Source organism: Schistocerca gregaria, chromosome 2 (genome assembly GCF_023897955.1).
Source record: "Schistocerca gregaria isolate iqSchGreg1 chromosome 2, iqSchGreg1.2, whole genome shotgun sequence".
Taxonomy (NCBI): domain Eukaryota; kingdom Metazoa; phylum Arthropoda; class Insecta; order Orthoptera; family Acrididae; genus Schistocerca; species Schistocerca gregaria.
The window spans coordinates 671,637,963-671,658,138 of NC_064921.1; the positions used below are offsets into that span (position 1 = coordinate 671,637,963).

Here is a 20,176-nt window from a genome sequence, read left to right on the forward strand (position 1 = left end):
ATGATGTCGCACACCATAACGTGGGCATACGACTCTCGCGACTACCCTGTGACAAAATGACACTTGCGACTAAGACTGTGCAGGGTAGCGGCCCATGCCCGATAAGACTGATGGGGCTGTTTCTTGCATTGATAGAACTCGACCCTAGCCGCCACAACATGCGTGCGGCGATGATAATATGATGACAAGAATGAACACAATGCGCAAAAGACAAGGACGAGGGTTCCTGCATCAGCGCTAGCTGCCGCAAAACTTGATACAGTGACGGTGATGTCCAAGATAAGAAAAGAGCATGACATACCTCCGCATCGGTAACATGAAGTACCTGGAAATGCTGCCGAAGGCGATGTTCATAAGCATCCCAATCCTCTGTCATATGGGGGAAAGGGAGGAGGGAACGGCGCTGGAGCAGACTGCGTGGAGAGCACCACCAGAAGCGCTTGTTTCATGGTTGCCATGAGCTCCATCTGCTGCTTAACCAAAACCCCCCACTAAATCCTCCATGCCGGGGACAAGCTGCGAAACCAGAACAATGACGCAACACGCGAAAGAACAACCCTACTCATCACCAATTGTGTATTAACACGATTCACGTTGTCCGTCACACTTCACATAGTGTTGACCGGGAACTGTCTGCTAGGCATGCCCGATGTAAAACTGACTGGGCACAACCCGTACTGCGTGAGTTGTTGTTGTTCCGCTGGCAGAGGGCATGGCCGAATTCTCGTTTGCCCTCTGGCTGATGGGACTTTACTTGCGGCAACTACAGTCCGTGACGCGCCATGCCTATGTGCGCTTCCCGTGATCTTCCTGGTGGTTACTGCACTCTCATTCTCAAATACTGGGTGAATAAAGTCGAAGTATTTGTGCACCATCAGATACATCACCGCAATGCCTAAGTTTTACACTTTTAACGTAAGGTTATACATCTTGATGAGTAGATTATGATACAGTTTTTAATTTTTAAATTCAGTCAGTAATTATGTGAAATAAAAAAAGTCAGTTATTTGTGCCTCTGGAAGCCATTAGATATACAACCTGCTACTAGAATCGGGTGCTGGGATAGTCGCTTAGTATAAAGGTAACTCCTACCTCCAACTCCATCCCACAACGAAAAATGTTTTAAGTAAAGTGAATGTGTGGGTGTTCATTAGCTCTGTTGACAAAATGCAGTACTGCCGAAACTATGATATTTATTTATCAGTGAAACAATGTGGACTTCATTTTACACCTCATTGACAACAAAAAGTCATCTTTAATCTTTTTTCCAAGGTACCCTTTGTTTTGAAAATGTTTTTCGTATCTGCTATCAAAAATGTTAAAAAATATGCAGCTGCAATTGACACCAGTGGATGTGTAGAAAAGACATTTCAGGGCCCATCATCTGGTAGTGTTCCAATAGGCAAAATGTTATGTACCATTACAGGAGTCTGTCTGATGCTATTACAGGAGTCTGTCTGATGCTATAACAGTCTCAGTAAAACAAGAGACAAGGATCTGCTGCAGAAGTTGAATGTGCTGACAGGCAGAATATCACACTATTAACTGCAATCCAAGAAAGAGACTACATGAAGCTACATAACAGAACACTTGAGATGAACCAAGACAACACCCAACTCCACCACCTTCTGAAAGCAACAAAGAGATGAGCCTTCATGAGGCCAGAAAGGATTTCTGGCGACCCTGACGGCCATTCCTCTCTCAATCATTGCAGATACACAAGAATAAGCTGCCATGGCAACACAGCCCTTGTGCTCCCTGGCTATGCCTCAGCACAGTCTGGAACAAATGAGAAAAACAATGATTCCCTCCTTCACACACCGTCAGGTGGATTGCGGAGTATGGATGTAGATGTAGATGAACAAGTTTTGCTTCTAACTTCCAGTTGTGTAATATAGTGTTGTGTAGTGGTGAAGGACTAATAAAGGAAAGTATTTCTTCTTCTTCTTCTTCTTCTTCTTCTTCTTCTTCTTCTTCTCTCTCTCTCTCCCCCCCCCCCCCCCCTCTCTCTCTCTCTCTCTCTCTCTCTCTCTCCCCCCCTCTCCCTCTATTGCCCCCCCCCCTTTCTTTCACATCTATTTTACTTTCCTCCATAAAATAGCACAATGTCGAAATATATTGCCACAGATTAAATTTCATATTATGTGTTATGCACATGATTCTAAATGCAACATAAGGGCTGTTTTCGAACATAAATAATGGACTGTGATAAGGAGATGCTACTGATAACAAATAAGTTGTGGATAATGAAGCTGAGTGCTGACACTATAAAGATTGTGGTACTGTGGTACTGCTGCTACTTCTGCAAGAGTCAGTAGCTGCTAAGTATTGACCTAAATTATTTCAAATGCTTTTGCTATTGACAACACTTCAGGAAAAGTAAGACGGGTGAATTTGGAGGTCTGCAGAAGATATCATCTACCTGTTGCAAACGTAACAATTGTACCGCAAATTTATTTCTTTATATATTTAGCATATGACTAACAACAAATCACAGAAGGAAACAGTCCTTCTTTAACTATATACATATAAAACACATAGGGAAAAAAATTATTATAAGTTAATTAAATTTACAATGTGTGAAAGACTGCTACTCACCATATAAAGAAGATGTTCAGTCACAGACAGGAACAAGAGAAAGACTGGATCGTTGTGCCTGTCTGCGACTCAACAACTTCTTTATATGTTGAATAGCAATCTATCCTTTCATAATACTGCCATTATTTCAGCCTCAATTTTCCATTATTTAATTCAATTTACAGAATTTACAAAGCACAGAAGGTCACAGATATACTGTATATCCAATTTCTGAAGATACACAACTGATGTATTTTGCCAAATGGAACTCCTCTGGAGCATAACGGAAGGATTGCTTTGGGCACATATGCATGCTGAATAGTTTGTTGTTCTGCACCATAATCACACCTGGGCAATGTTGTTAATCCTTATTTGCACATTGAGTCAGCACATATTTCATTACTTGTCCTCATTCTGTTGAGTGCAGTTGAGTGCGATGTTCTTCAAAACCTGGTCGAGATGCAGGGCATCCTCATCTTTTCTGGGGTAGCACTATTCTGTCATACTTCTGTCCCTGAGTCTGTTGTTGCTCTACTGCCCATCAAAGATTTTGGACTTCTTAGATGTGGATGACAGGAGCAAAGAGTCTTTTTATTCCGTTCAAGAATTCCTCATGCACACAGAGGTAAGAATCACTAGTTATTTTTGTAAACTCCTGCTTGAGAGCAGATTCTCATTGCAAAATGGGGGAACTATATGGCTGAGAATAGACACCAGAAAGATTGAGTGTTTCTGATTGTTACTATGGTGGTGTGTGTAGTCTGGTTGAGCTGCTTATCCAAGAGCCTGGTGTATGCGCTGTTGATCCATACAGCAGTGCAATATTCTGTCACAAGGTACACCAGTCCAGGAGCAGATGTTCTTAGCATTAGAGCTGATGATCCCCAAGCCAAACCACAAAGTTTCTGCAAGATGATCTTTCTGTTATTGTGAAAGATATGAGTGTAAAAGTGTTTGCGTCACATCTATGAACACAAAATTGGGGATAACAACAAGCAAAGTAGAAAGCCAGTTGTAGCATACAAATTATTGTCTATGTTTAAATGATGTATTTACTGAAGATTCAAATATGTGTTACACCAACTGAAGATAGGTGAAAGCCCAAAACATGTATTGGCATCAATGAAAAAATATAAAAAACTGGTTGGTTGCTTTTTTTAAAAAAAATCAAAGAATCCAAAGGAATAGAACTTGGCAATTACTACAATGGATAAATTAATATTATGTATAGACAGTTTCTAGTTGTCCAATGTAGTACACATGAATGTCCTTAACTCCTTGTTGTCACTTTCCTAGTTTTCTCACCCGGGCTTTATTAATACTAGTGATGTAACCTCCTTGAGTCAGGCATCCTGATGTGGAGTAGCACAGTGTACCAGTGAGAATGCTGAATGATGTTCAGTGTTATGGCAGGACAGAAGATGTAAAGAGATCTGTGAAAACTGTTATTAGTCTGCTTACTAATGTCAAACTGAACAGAGGACCAATGTTTCCTCTTACTAACTGTTGTAATATTGTACATTAAGTTAAAATGCAAGCACTAGTTAAAATAAGAAGTAAACTGTCTTACTATACAGGAAAATGAACCACTTGGAAAATTCTCAGATCCTAGTACAGAGACAACTACAACATTGATGAAGTTGAAACAAGCAGCACCAATGTGGTTCACAAAGACTATTACAGGTAAACCAGTTCAGAGTTTCAAGATAAGGTATTATTTATTTACTCAGAAACCAACTTTCAACTTACAAGCCCATCATAAGACAACAACTTATGATGGCCTTAGAAGCAAAACACCAGTTCGTGGGTAGGTAAAGATTAGCTACAGAGTATCACAAAAGTTTCCATTTTATATTAAGGAATTTTTCTTTTGTAAACTTCATTTTTTTAAACTTTTCCAAAGACAAGAAAAGACAGAACAGTTGTATGGGAAAGTATTGGTCTTACAGAGAATGATTGTATGGAAGGTTATTGTTCTTACACATCCATCCAAAGATAATTCTGCACTCTGTTTTTCTGTATCATTGATGTGGAAAGGCAGTTCTGTTTTAGGCACTTTTTCATGCACATATACTTACGTCTAAAGGCGATGCTCCAGGCGAACAGTTGAGGCTGTTGGACAAGCCTCACTGACAGTCAGAATTGTTCTGCATTTCTCCATTCAAAATTTAGATCTCATAAAAGTGTATATTCTATAACTAAAAGTATTTTACACCTAAATTTTCATATGTAGGATTTAAGGATCAGATATGGATACATTGTTCTATCTTCACAATATGTATGCATGTTGTAGGTTGAATCTACTGGCTTGATTTCTATGTTGTGTACTATGATTTTCTACTACCAGAGATAAAGTATTTATATTATGAGATTAATAAATTCATATGCATACCATCGTTTCTGAAGAAGCGAAATTTGGTAACATCAAGTATAGATTTAAGTGTCAGGAAGTCGTTTCTGAAAGTATTTGTATGGAGTGTAGCCATGTATGGAAGTGAAACGTGGACGATAAATAGTTTAGACAAGAAGAGAACAGAAGCTTTCGAAATGTGGTGCTATAGAAGAATGCTGAAGATTAGCTGGGTAGATCATATAACTAATGAGGAGGTATTGAATAGAATTGGAGAGAAATTTGTGGCACAACTTGACTAGAAGAAGCAATTGGTTGGTATGGCATACTCCAAGGCATCAAGGGATCACCAATTTGGTATAGGAGGGCAGCGTGGAGGGTAAAAATTGTAGAGGGAGATCAAGAGATGAATACACTAAACAGATTCAGAAGGATGTAGGTTGCAGTGGGTACTGAGAGATGAAGAAGCTTGCACATGATAGAATAGCATGGAGAGCTGCATCAAACCAGTCTCTGGACTGAAGACCACAACAACAGCAACATGTATAGCACGAAAAGGCACCTAATAGACTATCATTTATTTTTTCTTATTTTCTACTCTTGCATTCACTGCCTCCTCAGAAGCACACAGTCCTCACGAAACTTGATATACTGCTCGTGGTTGAGGCAGTGTTTGGCTTTGGTGCTGTAGTAGTTGCATATAGTATCCATATTCCAACAAGCATGTTCTGCTAGGCCAATCAGTATCACGAACCTATTACGCTGTCACACTCACACTGAACTTCATCCATGCAAACTGTGTAACGAGCATTTATGACAGATTTTGTTGACAGGACCAGATCACATGTTGTATTGTATAGGTAATTAAATTGTTCAGAGATAAAAACATAGGCATTAACAGAATATAACAGACCAGCTTTTATACAAGGCAGCATATGAGATATTGATAAATGAATTGTAACGTGTAATTTGATAACGTCGTATGTGCCACACACTGACAGTACCTGTTTGCACAAGGGGAGAATTGGTTTAATGCATATACTGAAGGTGTGGCTATGCCCAGGTAAGAAGTGAATTGTAGTGAGCAGGAGGGATCAGCAGAGTGAAATAAAAGAGGCAGGTGGATCACCTATGGAGGAGGTGGTAGTTACAATGCAGCACAAGTTTTCCCTCGGCAATGACACTAACAATGGTCAACGTCCGTTTCCAGTCTTCTCATAGTCACAACTACAAAACGTGTCAAGTTGTTGCAGTTTTAATAATGCATAATTTTGACAAAATACATAAATTCACTCAAAACCATCATGCTAAGAAATATTGTGAAGTGTCCAACAAAAGGTACCAATTACATTTTATAATGTGAATGGATAGATAAAAGAGCTACTCACCAAATGGCGATAGGGGAACACACACACAACATGATTTACAAGCTTTTGGACTCAGTGGCTCCTTCTTCTGACAGAAGAAGATAAGAGTTATGCCATAGAAATTTATTGAGCTGAATGAAGAATTCGTTTGACAGTTTGAATGGCAGCAGAAAATAACAATGCTCAATATGAAAATTAAGAATTAAGTCAGTAAAATAAATTCCAACACACAGACAGACACACACACACACACACACACACACACACACACACACACACACACACACACACATATATCCATATCTGATTTTATTATCCTACTTACCAAAAATTTAGATATAAAATGTTTTTAGTTATAAAATAAATGTTTCTATAAAATGGCAGTGAACAAACACTGATGTCATTCAAAAGTGGTGCAAGCTATGAAATTTCTGTTACCAACACCATGTAAAGCATAAAAACTTAGATAAAATACATACACCAAAGCCATGTCAATGAGTACTATAATTACAAAGCATGTTTTTATTGACATAAGCATTTCTCAAACATTGATGCCTTCCATCTGTTTTTATAGTCTTAATGATGCCTAATACGGGCACAATGATTTGTGAGGCATCAGAATGACTGGTGTAATCTTTCTCTACTATTTCACAATTTCAACTGTATAATCATTTTCAAGTCTGTGGTGTAACTAACCTGTCAAACAAAACATATTTGGGTTACAGTCAAAATCAACAATGGTCAAACAATGTTGAAATGCAGTTGGGTAGATGACTCTAAAACAAACAACATGGCACTTCCCCATTAAAGGCCAAGGTCCCAAGTTCGAGTCTCGGTCCGGTGTACAGTTTTAATCTGCCAGGAAGTTTCTTAACATGACACCAAGTTTGTTGAACAACTGTACTGTATTATACCACTTACACGTATAATAATGTACTTAGGAAATAAAAGATAAATATGAAAGAGAGTACCATGTGTAGACACTTGTACAATTGAGTTCTTGACTACATCATGATGTTCAGGTTTTCAGATTTGGCACTGTTTTTGGGTAACATGTAGGCACATCTTTGCAAAATTTAGAAAATTTCATGAGCTACAAGTAAGTATATGCTCGTAGAAAATCAGCATTTTGCTGGACCTTAAATTCTGCAAGTTTATCTTGAAGACTGCCATGGTTTCGTGAAGAATTTTCATTCGTGTAGACTACGGCTGCAACACTGATAAATCTTACCTGACCAGTGTCCTTACCTCCAATATTAAGTGAAAGATGGAGACCGGATCCTCCCTATGGAAGGTAATTGAGCAAGCAATTGAATTGAGCATACGATTTAATTCCACAGGAGAAACTCCTTGAGCTGCTTTTGTAGGTATAAATGCAGGTATTTTCTGGCAGACCTGAGGGTACAGTGGCTCCACGGCGAAACTAGAAAAGAAAATATCAATTCAGCATATAAACAGTGAAAGTAAACTGAGATAAAGATATATTATATAGTTTTACATCGTAATTGGATTACTTAGGGTAATACAATTTGCTGTTTTGGAATTGGAATATTTGAAGTCATGATACTATGTCCTTTTAATTTATTGTAGACTACATTTCATATTTTTGTATTAGTGTCCACCAAGAAATGTACATTTACTGATTCACATTACAGAAAAATGATACCCTGAAGGAATGGTTATACCTCAGAGAGGTTTCTTTCACACATTATGCACAGCAAATTATCATTAACCCAGGGCTATCCTTCTATATACAGATTGTCCTAAAATTCAGTTTCTCTAACCTATCTTACACAGCCTCCAGTAGTCTTTTGTAAATGTAATTATAGATGTCTCGGAGACAACTACACGAGGTAATGGACCACTCCACATCCACCTGTTACTGGTCATGAGATGTCACTGATAGCGAAGTTCAGGCCAGGCACCATGTCATCACGTTCCACACATACTCAAACGAGGACAAGTTTGATGTAAATAAACATCTGAGATAGCATATGACAGCATAAGATGTGTGTATAAGGTCACTGTCTTGCTGACGACAATCTCTCTCTTGCATGTGTGTGACAACAATATACTAAACAATGTTCCTGATTTGCCTTGCCCTGTTCAGTGTTGATTAAGACAGGCACCTTCAGCTGTAGTCCAATTGGTAGGTAACATTTTTTTCTGATGGCCTTAGCTGACACTCTGGGTACAACACTGGTGCTAATTCATGCTGCAATCTCCATGCAACCAGTAATGGTTCCTCATCTGATGAAGCAGTCCAGGCATGAATTTGCACATTACTGCCATCTAGAATCATACTCACTTCTGGATGCATACTCAACTTCCTTGCAAACTGCTAACAATTCAGCTGATACCTAACATCCTGTGTGTTGGCAAATCTTAATAAAGTTGAACTAGTCTCCTTCAAGTCTACAATATAGTCTAACTGAAATTCAGTTAACTGCACAATCTGTTTTTGCTGATACCATACAGGCACACCTGCAATATCTATTAACATAGTGTGCCACTTTAAGCAAGAGATCATTCTTTCAGTCAGTCAAATAGAGCTGTTACGGGCTCACTATTTTCATGCACAATGTGTGGTTCCTACTCCATAAATACAACACATGATTCTGATACCGCTTTCATTTCCGTCATTTATTGTGCTATGGAAATATGGTGTTTCTGTTGTACAGTGGGGGGCCATTACTGAATGGATGTAATATTATAAATAATTAATTTTTTATATTTCTACTGATGTTCGCCAGTGCCTTCTGCCTGGCGGCTAGTTTCAGCTCGTAAGTCACATTGCATTATACTGGACGGAACAACTTCGAAATTCACGTGTTGAACCATCAGCCGCTAAACACATGTGTTGCTGACGAGGTAACGCTACTGAACCATACATCTACAATTTGGCTGTCCAATAGGGAGGTTTGGAGGTGGTCATGTGGAAATGGAGCCATGGCCAGCTGCCGGGAGTGGACACACCCTCTGTCCTCTTCTGTTGGCAGCTTCAAACCCGGTTAGATGCTCTCCTCTCCTGCTCTCTTCGGCAACAGCCCATTCAGTTTTGGCGGCTTCTCTTGGCCTGCCTTGAACTACTTTTTACTTAAAGAAACCATCATGTCTATTAAAAAATGTTTAACTACATCACCTCAACGGGTGCCTACTGCTTTCCATTCCTCACCAACCCTGACATATTAAAATCTGGTGCCAGCAGTGGGATCACTCACTGTTAGGCCCGTCTTATCAACCTAACTGAAGTTCAGCATGCCGTATCCAATGAAGCTGCCAGTAGTACTTCGTGCTTGACTCGCCAGGTGTGACGTGCAATAACAAGAGCACGCATTCATAGTTCGTCACGCAGCCTTCCACCATTTCAGCGTCCTCTCCTAAGAGCTGCCACAGTGAATGCCAGGCCACATGTGTGGCCAAGCGCCTAGCCGCGCCACACAGCCAACTGCTGCATTCCAGCTGACTAGCTGAGGCACGTTGCACAGCCGTCGACACTGCCGACCAACATCATCTTTGCTGCTGTTTCCTGCCGCCATCGTCCAACGGGATGCAGTCATCGATGACCCACCACTGCCTCAACTACAGCTTCTGTACGTTCATTGATCAATTTTTTCTTTGCCACCACCTCCTCCTTGCTGCCATCTACGCCATCATCTTGTTGAGTGTAGGCCCCCTTTTCTTTGTGCTCTGTTGAGTGTAGGCCCTTTTTTTGTGCTCTAATTGTAAAGTTTTCGGCAAGCACTAGGTGTCCTAATATTGTAACCATGCCTCAAACCCATAGTACCGCCACTGGCAAAGGGAACCCCCAACCCACGGAAATACCAGACCCAGTAGCTGCCCTTCAAGTATAAGTCGATAAGTTAATGTTGAGAAAGATAGAACTGACGGAAGAATGCCAAAAATTAGCTCAAACACAGTCTGCCAAACTAAGTGCATCAGTAACACACCCTGCTGCACCGCAAATGACGCCTGCAACCACGTTAAGTAGCACAGTACCCCAGCCATCCATTGTAACTTTGGCCAACAGTTTCCCTGCAGTCAATTTCAATCTGACGTTTTCTGGGAAACCTAACAAACAAATAAATTCCTTTCTACAAACTGTCCGAGATGAAGGCCACATTTGCACTTGGCCAAACAATTTCCTATTAAATGACTCCGCCTTAAATTGTCAGGTGACACCCGTACATATATCGAATCAGTTCACAACCTTAGCAACACCACCTCTTTTACCACGTTAGAGGCTGGGTTAAGAGAGGTAATTGGATGGGCATGACGTCAGCTATTAAAGGGACAAATTGTCCACCCTCCACCAGAAGCAAGGGGAGGATGTAGAGACATTTGCTGATTGAATCCGTACTGTGACTTGCCGCACTTACATGCTGGGTTCGGATTCTGCCCAAAATGAGGTGTTAATTAAGCAGGTGGAAGCCTGCTCAAATGATGTATTTATGCGTGGAATCGACCCGTATGTTGGAGGAGAGGTACAAATAGCATCACCCGCCTCATTGCATGATGTCACACGACTCGCGATGATGCGAGAGGAGGTAGAGTATTTTATTGCCAGTTTGGTGCATCCAAATGATCAATAGCATCCAAGTTTTAAATATGAGCAGTCATGCCAACACTGCTGAAAGGCTGGTCATGCTGCCCGCAGAATCCAAGAAACGGGGGCCCCTTGCACAATCAGCAGAGGGAACAATTCACCACGACCCCAAAATCGCCCAGGAAACGGTCGAGGGGGTAAGTCACACTGCCCGACAATGCCCCCTGCAAAATTCACACACTCAGTCCATCACAGTGTCGTAAATGAGGTGGCGAATATCCTCCTCAACAGCAAAGTTTGAGGAAAAGGTGTAAGAGTTCTTGTCAACACTGGAGCGCAAAGCAGTGTATTATTCATAGGACATGCAGATAGACAAGTGTTAAAACTGCCCTGTTACCACATTAGCGGTCTGAGTGAAGAAATAATCATACCCGCTGGGTGTTGCCAAAATAGGGAAAGTTAATATACATAGTGCAGCTAAAAGAAAAGAAAAGCTTTCAGATACAGTATTTGTCTCTAAGGTTAGTAAGCTGCAAGAGAAGCTAAGCTTTCAGATATAATCTTGATCTTCTTTGTGAGTTTTACGCTTTAAGATACATCACACAAATGTGTCAATAAAATGTTTAATACCGTCATAAATCTCTGATCTGGGCTCGAAATTCTTCCAAATGGATTGTCATCAAAGAGCTGATTTCTAATGAGATTCAAACACTCTGCGATTTAAGAAATTCATCGTACATAGTTCATCTTGCGTAAAAGGAAATTTACTTTGAAAATACCGCTTTTCAAACCACAATTCGCAATTTTTCCCACAATCTGTTAGAAATAGATTTGTGCCATCAGCTGCTAGAGAGCGGCAGATAAGACACGTCACCACACTTGCGCGACGATGTAGCAAGCCCGTATGTGTAAAACATTAAAAGATCTTACATCATGTCATAAAATAAACAAGATATCAGAGGATACTCCAAGAGTGTCGGAATTTCGTGAACCACACTGAAATGATAAAACCGCTTAAAGTACACATTCATATGTCCAGATTGCCAATGAAGTAGGCCTCGACCTGATGCTCTTCAGTGTGGTTTTCAGGACGTTAAATTGTCTTGGAGTACTAGTACTGTATTTTCTCATGTTGTGTTTTTTATTATGGCATAATGCCATACATGTTAGAAATGTAAATGTGCATTTGAAATGCAACGAACAGTTGAAACTAACCAATACTGTGGTAAACACTTTGTTTCAAACAAATTGGCTGCCTCAGCAGAAAAGATAGATAAAAGCCGAGTTTTTTTAGCAAAGCGATAAAAGTAACTTCATTATTCTGCAAGGCGATTAATGCTCGGCTGTTATAAAGGTGGAAATAAAATAAAATCTGAAACTAACAACATATTTTAGCCTCCTGTAATTACGTGAATGTATTTTAATTCACTTGATAGCTTCCAGCCATAGAAATCAATTTGACGTGAGAGCAGTAAACGAAGAGGAAACAGAAAAATTACTAAATGTAAACACGGATCATGTGGAGACTAATGCCTTCCATCCACCACTATAGCTCAGACTCCTCTGCACATCAGCCCTGGATCTACGATATTTCGAACAAAGGCAATAGTAGATGGTGGTGTGGTTTCTCGATCTAATTATGTTTATTTTGTCACTATCTGATAGATGAAAGAAAACAGGCATTTCTAATATTGCAGGAATTTTAAAGCACACCATATAAGTGAGACTGTTTTGGTAATAATGGTCATTTTTATAAATCGACAGAATATAATTCACGAGGTACCAATATCAAATGCCTATCTGGCCTACTACAAACACAAAGCTTTATGTTAGGTATAGTTTCACATTTCATTCATATACTCCAGTAATGGGTAGACCAATGTGCACTAGATGCTAGGCGCTTTGTGACAAGGTTTTCTTCCTCAAAATATGAATTTGTGCCTCAAAATTTCTGCCCGGTTCAGATACCACAATTTGCTGCTTACACAGCCAACAGTGACATTTCTGTATCCAGAAGTGAGAGAAGGTACTTCTCATATGCAATTCAACTGCGCATGCACTTGAGCCTGCTCGTAACTGCTTAAATGAATCTAATGTAAACAGTTGTGGTGTCACGCACATTGGAGATGACTTGTTGTTACGAAGCATTACATAGTCTTCCTAAGGCATTTCACACATTTTGGATTTTGCTGTTGGCAGACGTTTGTATGAACTCTGTGTTTTTTCCCCATATATGGTGCATTTCCTTTGCAATTTAAGTTTTATTCTCTCGTTCATGTTTTGTTGCTGCAGTATTATTCTCCAGTATTAGTTTAAACACTCTGATATTTGAGCTAGGTTTACAATAAAGCTGTGATCTACTTTAATCCTAGATACAGTAATATCCTTTGTTAGAGTATCGGTTCTTACTAGCCAAAATTACAAAAAATTAACTGAAAACTAAAATAATGAAAAATTCCTGGAATTCTAAAAAATTCCCGGTTTTCTCCCAGATGAAAAAATTCACGGGTATTTCCCGGATCTCCCGGTTGTCCCGGGTCGTATACACCCTGTACAACATAAAAAGTAAGACAAAAACAGTTTGGTCCATTGTCAAATGAGAGTTAGGTGTTCCAGTTAGTAGTACTGAAATATCTAGGATTAAAGTAGATCACAGCTTTATTGTAAACCTAGCTCAAATATCAGAGTGTTTAAACTAATACTTTACAAATGTGGAACAGTCAGATGTTGATGTAGCGGAGTATCAGAGTAAAGTAAATCTCTTTCATCTCCACTAAGAAGCTGAGTATCTTATACATTTAAAAAAAGTCACAATAAAGGATGTGGAGAATGTTATATTATGATTAAAAAAAAAACCTCAGGTGGGTTGGATGAGATACCCACTAAAGTGATTAAAATAGTGTGTGGCATAATAGCACCTCTTGTAACTAAAATATTCAACCAATCTTTACAGTAGGGATGGTTTCCTGATGTTTAGAAGTATGCCGAAGTAAGTCATTTCCCCAAGAAAGGGTCAATGGAAGATATGGGAAACTATCAGCCTATTTCTATTCTTTCAGGGTCGTGAGTCGTGCTTGGGTATCTCAGTTGGCAGAGCACTTGCCCGCGAAAGGCAAAGGTCCCGAGTTCGAGTCTCGGTCCGGCACACAGTTTTAATCTGCCAGGAAGTTTCATATCAGCACACACTCTGCTGTAGAGTGAAAATTTCATTCAACAATGCAAATCATTGCATCAGAGGAGTAAACTTGTAGGTATCTTCTGTGCTCTCTCAAAATCATTTGACTCCATGAACTAAGACCTGGTTATCTACAAATTAGACAAATAATGTTTTAAGAACAATGCTCTAAATTGGCTCACAGTGTACTTACACATCAGAAAACAAAGGGTAACTATCACTTTAGACGCAGTGAATTTTGTTCAAAATGGAATAGAGTATCACAAAGTGTGTCTCAAGGTCCCATCTTGGGATCAGTTCTATTCCTATTCTAAGAAAATGGCTTACCCATAAATATAAATTCCCCAGCAGTTCTGTTTGGAGACAACACTTATGTTTTAACTGAAGATGACAATGCAGAAAAAATTCCAAGATACATCGTAAGCACACTGGATACCTTAGAAAACTAGTTCTAGTTAAATGGGTTGAAATTGAATATTGCAAAAACCCATGTGGTACATTTCAAAACCAAACACTCAAAATATGAGGAACTTAAAATACAACTTAACAATCAGCTTATGGAAGAAGTTGACATGGTCAAATTCCTAGGACTAGATGTGGACAAGAACGTAAGCTTGAACACACATGTTGATTTCCTATCAAATAAACTGTGTGTTTTGCATTTGCAATGCAAACACTACTGACTTTACTACACAACAAATTATTTACCATAGTTATTTGAATCTGTTATTAGATAGAGTCTAATTTTTTGGAGAAGTTCAAATAGTATATTTTGAATACCGAAACTGTGAAAGAAAATTGTCAGATACATGTGTACTGCACAGCAGAAACTTGCCGCCCACTGTTTCAGAAATTGGAAACCCAAACTGTTCCCGCCATAGTACATTTATGAAATTATAATCTTCCTACACAGTGGACAAATTTATTTGAGAAGAATCATTTTAATCACACATATAACAAGCAATAAAAATAATTTTATGCTACCAACAAACAACTGAAATTATGTGCATAGACTCCACAGTATATGGGGATGACAATACTTAACAAGCTAATGGGCAAAAACATATTTAATATGAAGTCAGAAATTTAAAACAAGCCTACAGCAGATTCAGTGGGAGAAATGCTACAATTCAATAGAAGAATTCATAGAGGATGAAATGATAATTTGAGCAAGGGGTAATTAAGTGTTAAGATTTTATTGTATGTAATTTTATTGTATGTATATATGAAAAGATTGTATCATTATTATAATACCGTTTGTTTAAATCAGCTGTTCTGTTTTTATGATGACATTTGTAATTTTACTGTATGTATATATGAAAAGATTGTATCATTAATATAATACCTTTTGTTTAAATCAGCTGTTCTGTTTTTATGGTGACATTTTACTGCAATTTCGATGTGTCTACCACACATGAATCAAATGATTTAGATTATGTACATTATGAGATTACCACAATTCACAATTCACTACAAATTATTATCAGTGTTTTTTTTTTTTTTCTTTTATCACTTCTTTAATTTTTCCGATATTTGTCTACAAGGCTGTAGTCAACAATGTATTCTAGTGCATCAGAACTTGAAATGAAAAATTCAGAAGCTCTGTTTGTGTGTAATATTTGAATAATTCAGCCATTATTTACAGAAATAGCTGTTTCGAATTCTAGTGGTACAAGACATTTTTGCCACCAGTATTTGGCCATAAAAATGGGGGAGAAATTGTGGTTTAATGTTCCCAATTACGTAACAGATCATGATTTTTCCTGGATTAAATCTCTAACCTCTCCTAATTGTCTCACGAAGTGAGGGCATTTGCTAAATCTCTCCCTTGGATGTGAATCCTATGTACAGCAGACCTCTTGGTGCTATTCTAGAGGAACAGTGTTCTGTTTGTGGTAAACAGACATTTAATAAACGCAAGGACACTGACCACACTGTGGTATGCAATTAGAAAGCTACAATAAGGTAAAGGCACTGCCAGATCTCTCTTCCAAGGTGAAGAATAGAGGGTATTTAGAACAAATGTACAATCTGCTGAAGTTTTGAGGTGGGACCAACTCCAGAAAATTGGCAGTATTCTTTTGTGATGCTGTCCAGCCTACACAGTCAAGATAGAAATTGGGGGAATCTGAGTTCATGACCAGTCTTGGTGGATTTCTGGCAGATCATGGCTTGTCAGTATCTATCGGCCATTGCCACGCAACTGAGTTTTTAACAGGTCTGGTAGGAGGGGCAAAGGACCTAGTTGGGTAGTGTCATGAAAGCCTCAACCATTTATAGGTATTATGATACCATTTCAAGCAAGGCAGGCCATCACAGAATTTGTTTGCAGGCATTGAAATAAACAACAAATCAAGTGTAGTCGCAAATCTTGGTATTACAGCTTTATAACACATTCAACAGGCAGGAGCACACCACACTGCTGAAGTGGCTAAACAGATCTCTATTTGCAATGTGAATGTGCTGTCAGACATAGGTGATAATATTCGTACTTTCATTCCATAATGTAATATGAGGTTATTTTATGGGTTAGCCCTCATCAGTCCAAGCTTGAGTTTTCCAGGTCCGAAAACATATAATAAGAATTACACAGGCCAATGAAAAATTATTAATTTTTTTTTTTTTACTTTGATAGCTGATCTTTATAGATTTTTATGAGCTGAATCCAAATATAGCCTTAGTTTTTTGTATCGCCCATAGTTTTCGAGCAATATGCTTTTTCTTATACAGCATAAAAATCCTATGCTATACAGTAAATGGGGAAATTAATGAAACACTTTGTTACAACATAAGCATGGTTTGAATTTATAGTAAGCTACTCCAAACAATGATATGTGTTAATAGAGGTTGCACATGTCACCTAGAATTGGTTTGTATTTTCTTTCTCTTTTTTCTCTGCAGCTTCTTGTGTAGCTTTTTCTACAATGATTCACTTGCTGAACTTCCCTGTGAAGTGACCAACTTTTTCCATCACTTTAATGTCCTGGTGAAAATGCTCTCCTTGCTGCTCACTAACATCTCCCATGTGGTCCAGGAAGTAATCAAGATGACTGTTCAAAAAGTGAACTTTCAGGCTCATTAAACGTCATAAAGTTTTAAACTTCTTTAACATTGTTGCTATAACAGAAACATATTCTAGGTCTTTTTCATGTCCTAAAATTTTTTGTAATGAATTACTTGAATGATACCCATGCTTCTTTCTCATTTAAGGTACCTGTGGATTCAAAGTCAACATCAAACATCAATTTTATAATGTCAGGTCCGACAAAGACGCCTTCTTTTAGTTTAGCTTCTGAAAGGTGTGGAAAGTTTAGGCAGAGATACTTAAAACATGGTCCATCATTAGGCAAAGCCTTTACAAACTGTTTCATTAGGCCTAACTTTATATGTTGAGGTGGTAGGAGTACGTTTTTTTTTGGATCTACAAGATTTAGTGTAAAATGCTCTTCTCACCAGGTTTTAAAGACTCCCTCACAGGCCAGGTCTTTCTGCACCACCACTGATCCCTAGCCCTACTGTCCCATTGACATAAGGAACATAGAAATTTGGTAAAGCCACATTGCTGACCAAGGAGCATGCATGTTACTTTTAGATTGCCACATATCATTCAACCATGAGCAGACTAGCCTATTTCATTTAGCACTATTTCTAGGTTTAGATGGCTTTCTTTCATGTGCACAGAATGTCCAACAGGTATAGATGCATACATGTTAACATTGTGTAATGAAACAGCCTTTAAACTAGTTTTGGATGAATCAATAAACAGCCTCCAGTGTTCCTTTTTGTATTCAATACCAAACTCATTCAGCAGACCAGGAATGTCTGAGCAGTAAATTAAATCACCTTCTTGTTGATAAAACTTGGAAAATTGCTGCTCTCTCTTTCTACACATGTATATGCTGGTTCCAATAGCCAATAAGTTGTTTTCTTTTAATCTAGAGCCAAGAAATTCGGCTTTTTCTTTCATTAAGCCCAGATCCCTAACCAAATCATTAAGCTCAGTCTGAGTAAACAATTTGAGCTCTAGACTTTCCATGTTACAATGGAATTTGTCGCCATCTGGTTCATGTAAATCAGATTGTACACATCAGAAAATACTTCTGTTAGAATAGAATTAAAATCAGCTGGTGGTTCAGGGACCAGCAATTCTACACCATGCCCTACTGGTCGGATGGCAGGCGGAAGGTTAGGGCAACTTATTACCTTCTTGTTTTTCGAATTATGACCAGTAATATCAACGCTGCAAAAGTAGCAAGCATTGTAATGATTTCTTGGCTCCCTTCATATCATAGGGACAGCAAATCTAAAGGCTTTTTTTCTGCTTTTTGGACCATTTTCTCAGATCTTCAACACACACATAACATACTTTATGTGGCGTCCAAGATTTATCTTAAAACACCAGGTTTAGATCCAAAGTATGATAGATAAACCTTTTTCACAAAGTATGTAATGTTTCTTTGGTGTTTTTTAATCACAAATTCACTACAAATACAATAAAAACTGACAGCAGAGTTTTTACAACCACAATTAGACAATGTACTTACCACATGTACAGGAAACGGGAAAGTGAGGTTAAGTTGACAGTAAACAAAGCACCGTCTGTTAACACAAAAATAGAATTGACCTTTTTTTGCTAGCAAATGTTTTTCACCAGTGCTGCCAACGTCATCTACATTCATTACACCTCCTTTTAAAATTATTTTAACTATATAAAAGCTGTTAAATTCTTTAAAAATTGCTTAATTTTATAAATTTATCTGTAAAATGTGAAGAAATGGTGGGTGATACAGTTTTTAAGTATCATATTTGGATTTCCCATTGTAAAAAAAAGCATAAGAAGGTATTTCCAGCAAAAAAGTTTTTCCATCATTGGCCTGTGTTATTTGTGGTGTGAACTCAAGAAAATCCTACAGAGGGCTGTGCAAGGACATAGGGACATTAACTACTAATTCCCAATATGTTATCCCTTAATGAAATTTATCATTAAAATACATATCTCTTTTTCAAACCAGTGTTATATAAATACTTATGTGTAAAGAGTATTATTGTAACCTTAAATATATATGCCTTGAAATGACTTTCAGCTTGTATATTTATAACTTGACTTGTCGAATGTCTTATGCATAAGCTGCTATGTAGACAACAGGACCAATAAAAAATACAATACAATACAACAGCTCAGTTCATGGAAACAATACTAGAAATAAGAATGCTCATATAGATTTAGTCACTCACTTTGGTCCAAAAAGTTTCCATTATTGAGAAAAACACATTTTCAGTAACTTTCCAACATCCATAAAAGTTTAACTACCAATAAAGTTCTGTTTAAAAGCAGCCTAAAGTATTTATTGGTGGTCATCTCGTTTTACTTCTTAGCAGAACCAGCTGATGTATACGTTACGCCTAATATCAGATAATGTGAGTACTGGCACAATCTAACTTCTGTGAAAATTCAGTGCAGTAATGTAATCATCATAAATAATGTTTGAAAATTGATTTTTCAATTTAGTATTTACCACCATTTAAATAAAAATAGGTTTAATTTTTTTGATTCATTCTATATGAATGACAATTATTTCACTTGGAGTCTGTGGAAAGTACATTAGTATTTTTTTTTTTCATTGTAAATATTCACTGTATATTCTTGTTTTCCTGACACATTCTACATCCTGGAGAATTTCCTCACTATGCATCAATTGGAATGAAAGGTACACTTGATCTAATATAATCAAGTTGTCATCCTTAAAATTAGTGACAACATAGCTTTGTTATAAAGAAAGTAATAAATTGCAACCCTCACTGTGAGGTTTCTTCATGAATTAATACTGCTGCAAAACACTTATAAAATTAAATGTAAGTAGAATGTTGCTTTATATCATACCTTGCATCAGCTTGTAAAAAAATGGGCATGTTATCAGCATTTGCTGCAGATCCCAAAACACATACCACTTCTTTGTACTCTTGCATAATATGCAACATTTCACATGTTGTTAATGGCGTACAGTCTGTGAACAATGAAACGAGTAGTGGAACATTGTCAATCTGCTCTAAGTGTGGACGGATTTTGTCTATGCCACGAGGTAGCTTTGCCTGCAACATACAGTTCACAAAAAAATGCAGATAAAATCAAAGCCAGTTAATAATCAAATTGAACTAAAACA

General features: G+C 38.1%; 1 protein-coding gene across 8 annotated transcripts in view; it reads right to left on the reverse strand.

The window, feature by feature from the left end:
- The window catches only part of LOC126334718 (transmembrane protein 94), a 461,078-nt gene that overhangs the window by 84,046 nt on the left and 356,856 nt on the right, over positions 1-20,176 (reverse strand). For all 8 annotated transcript variants that reach the window (XM_049997238.1, XM_049997237.1, XM_049997233.1 and 5 more), the window contains 2 exons: positions 19,897-20,105; positions 7,543-7,717 (listed from right to left, as the gene is read on the reverse strand). In XM_049997238.1, the coding sequence (XP_049853195.1) occupies positions 7,543-7,717; positions 19,897-20,105 (384 nt within the window). The remainder of the gene's footprint in view (positions 1-7,542; positions 7,718-19,896; positions 20,106-20,176) is intronic.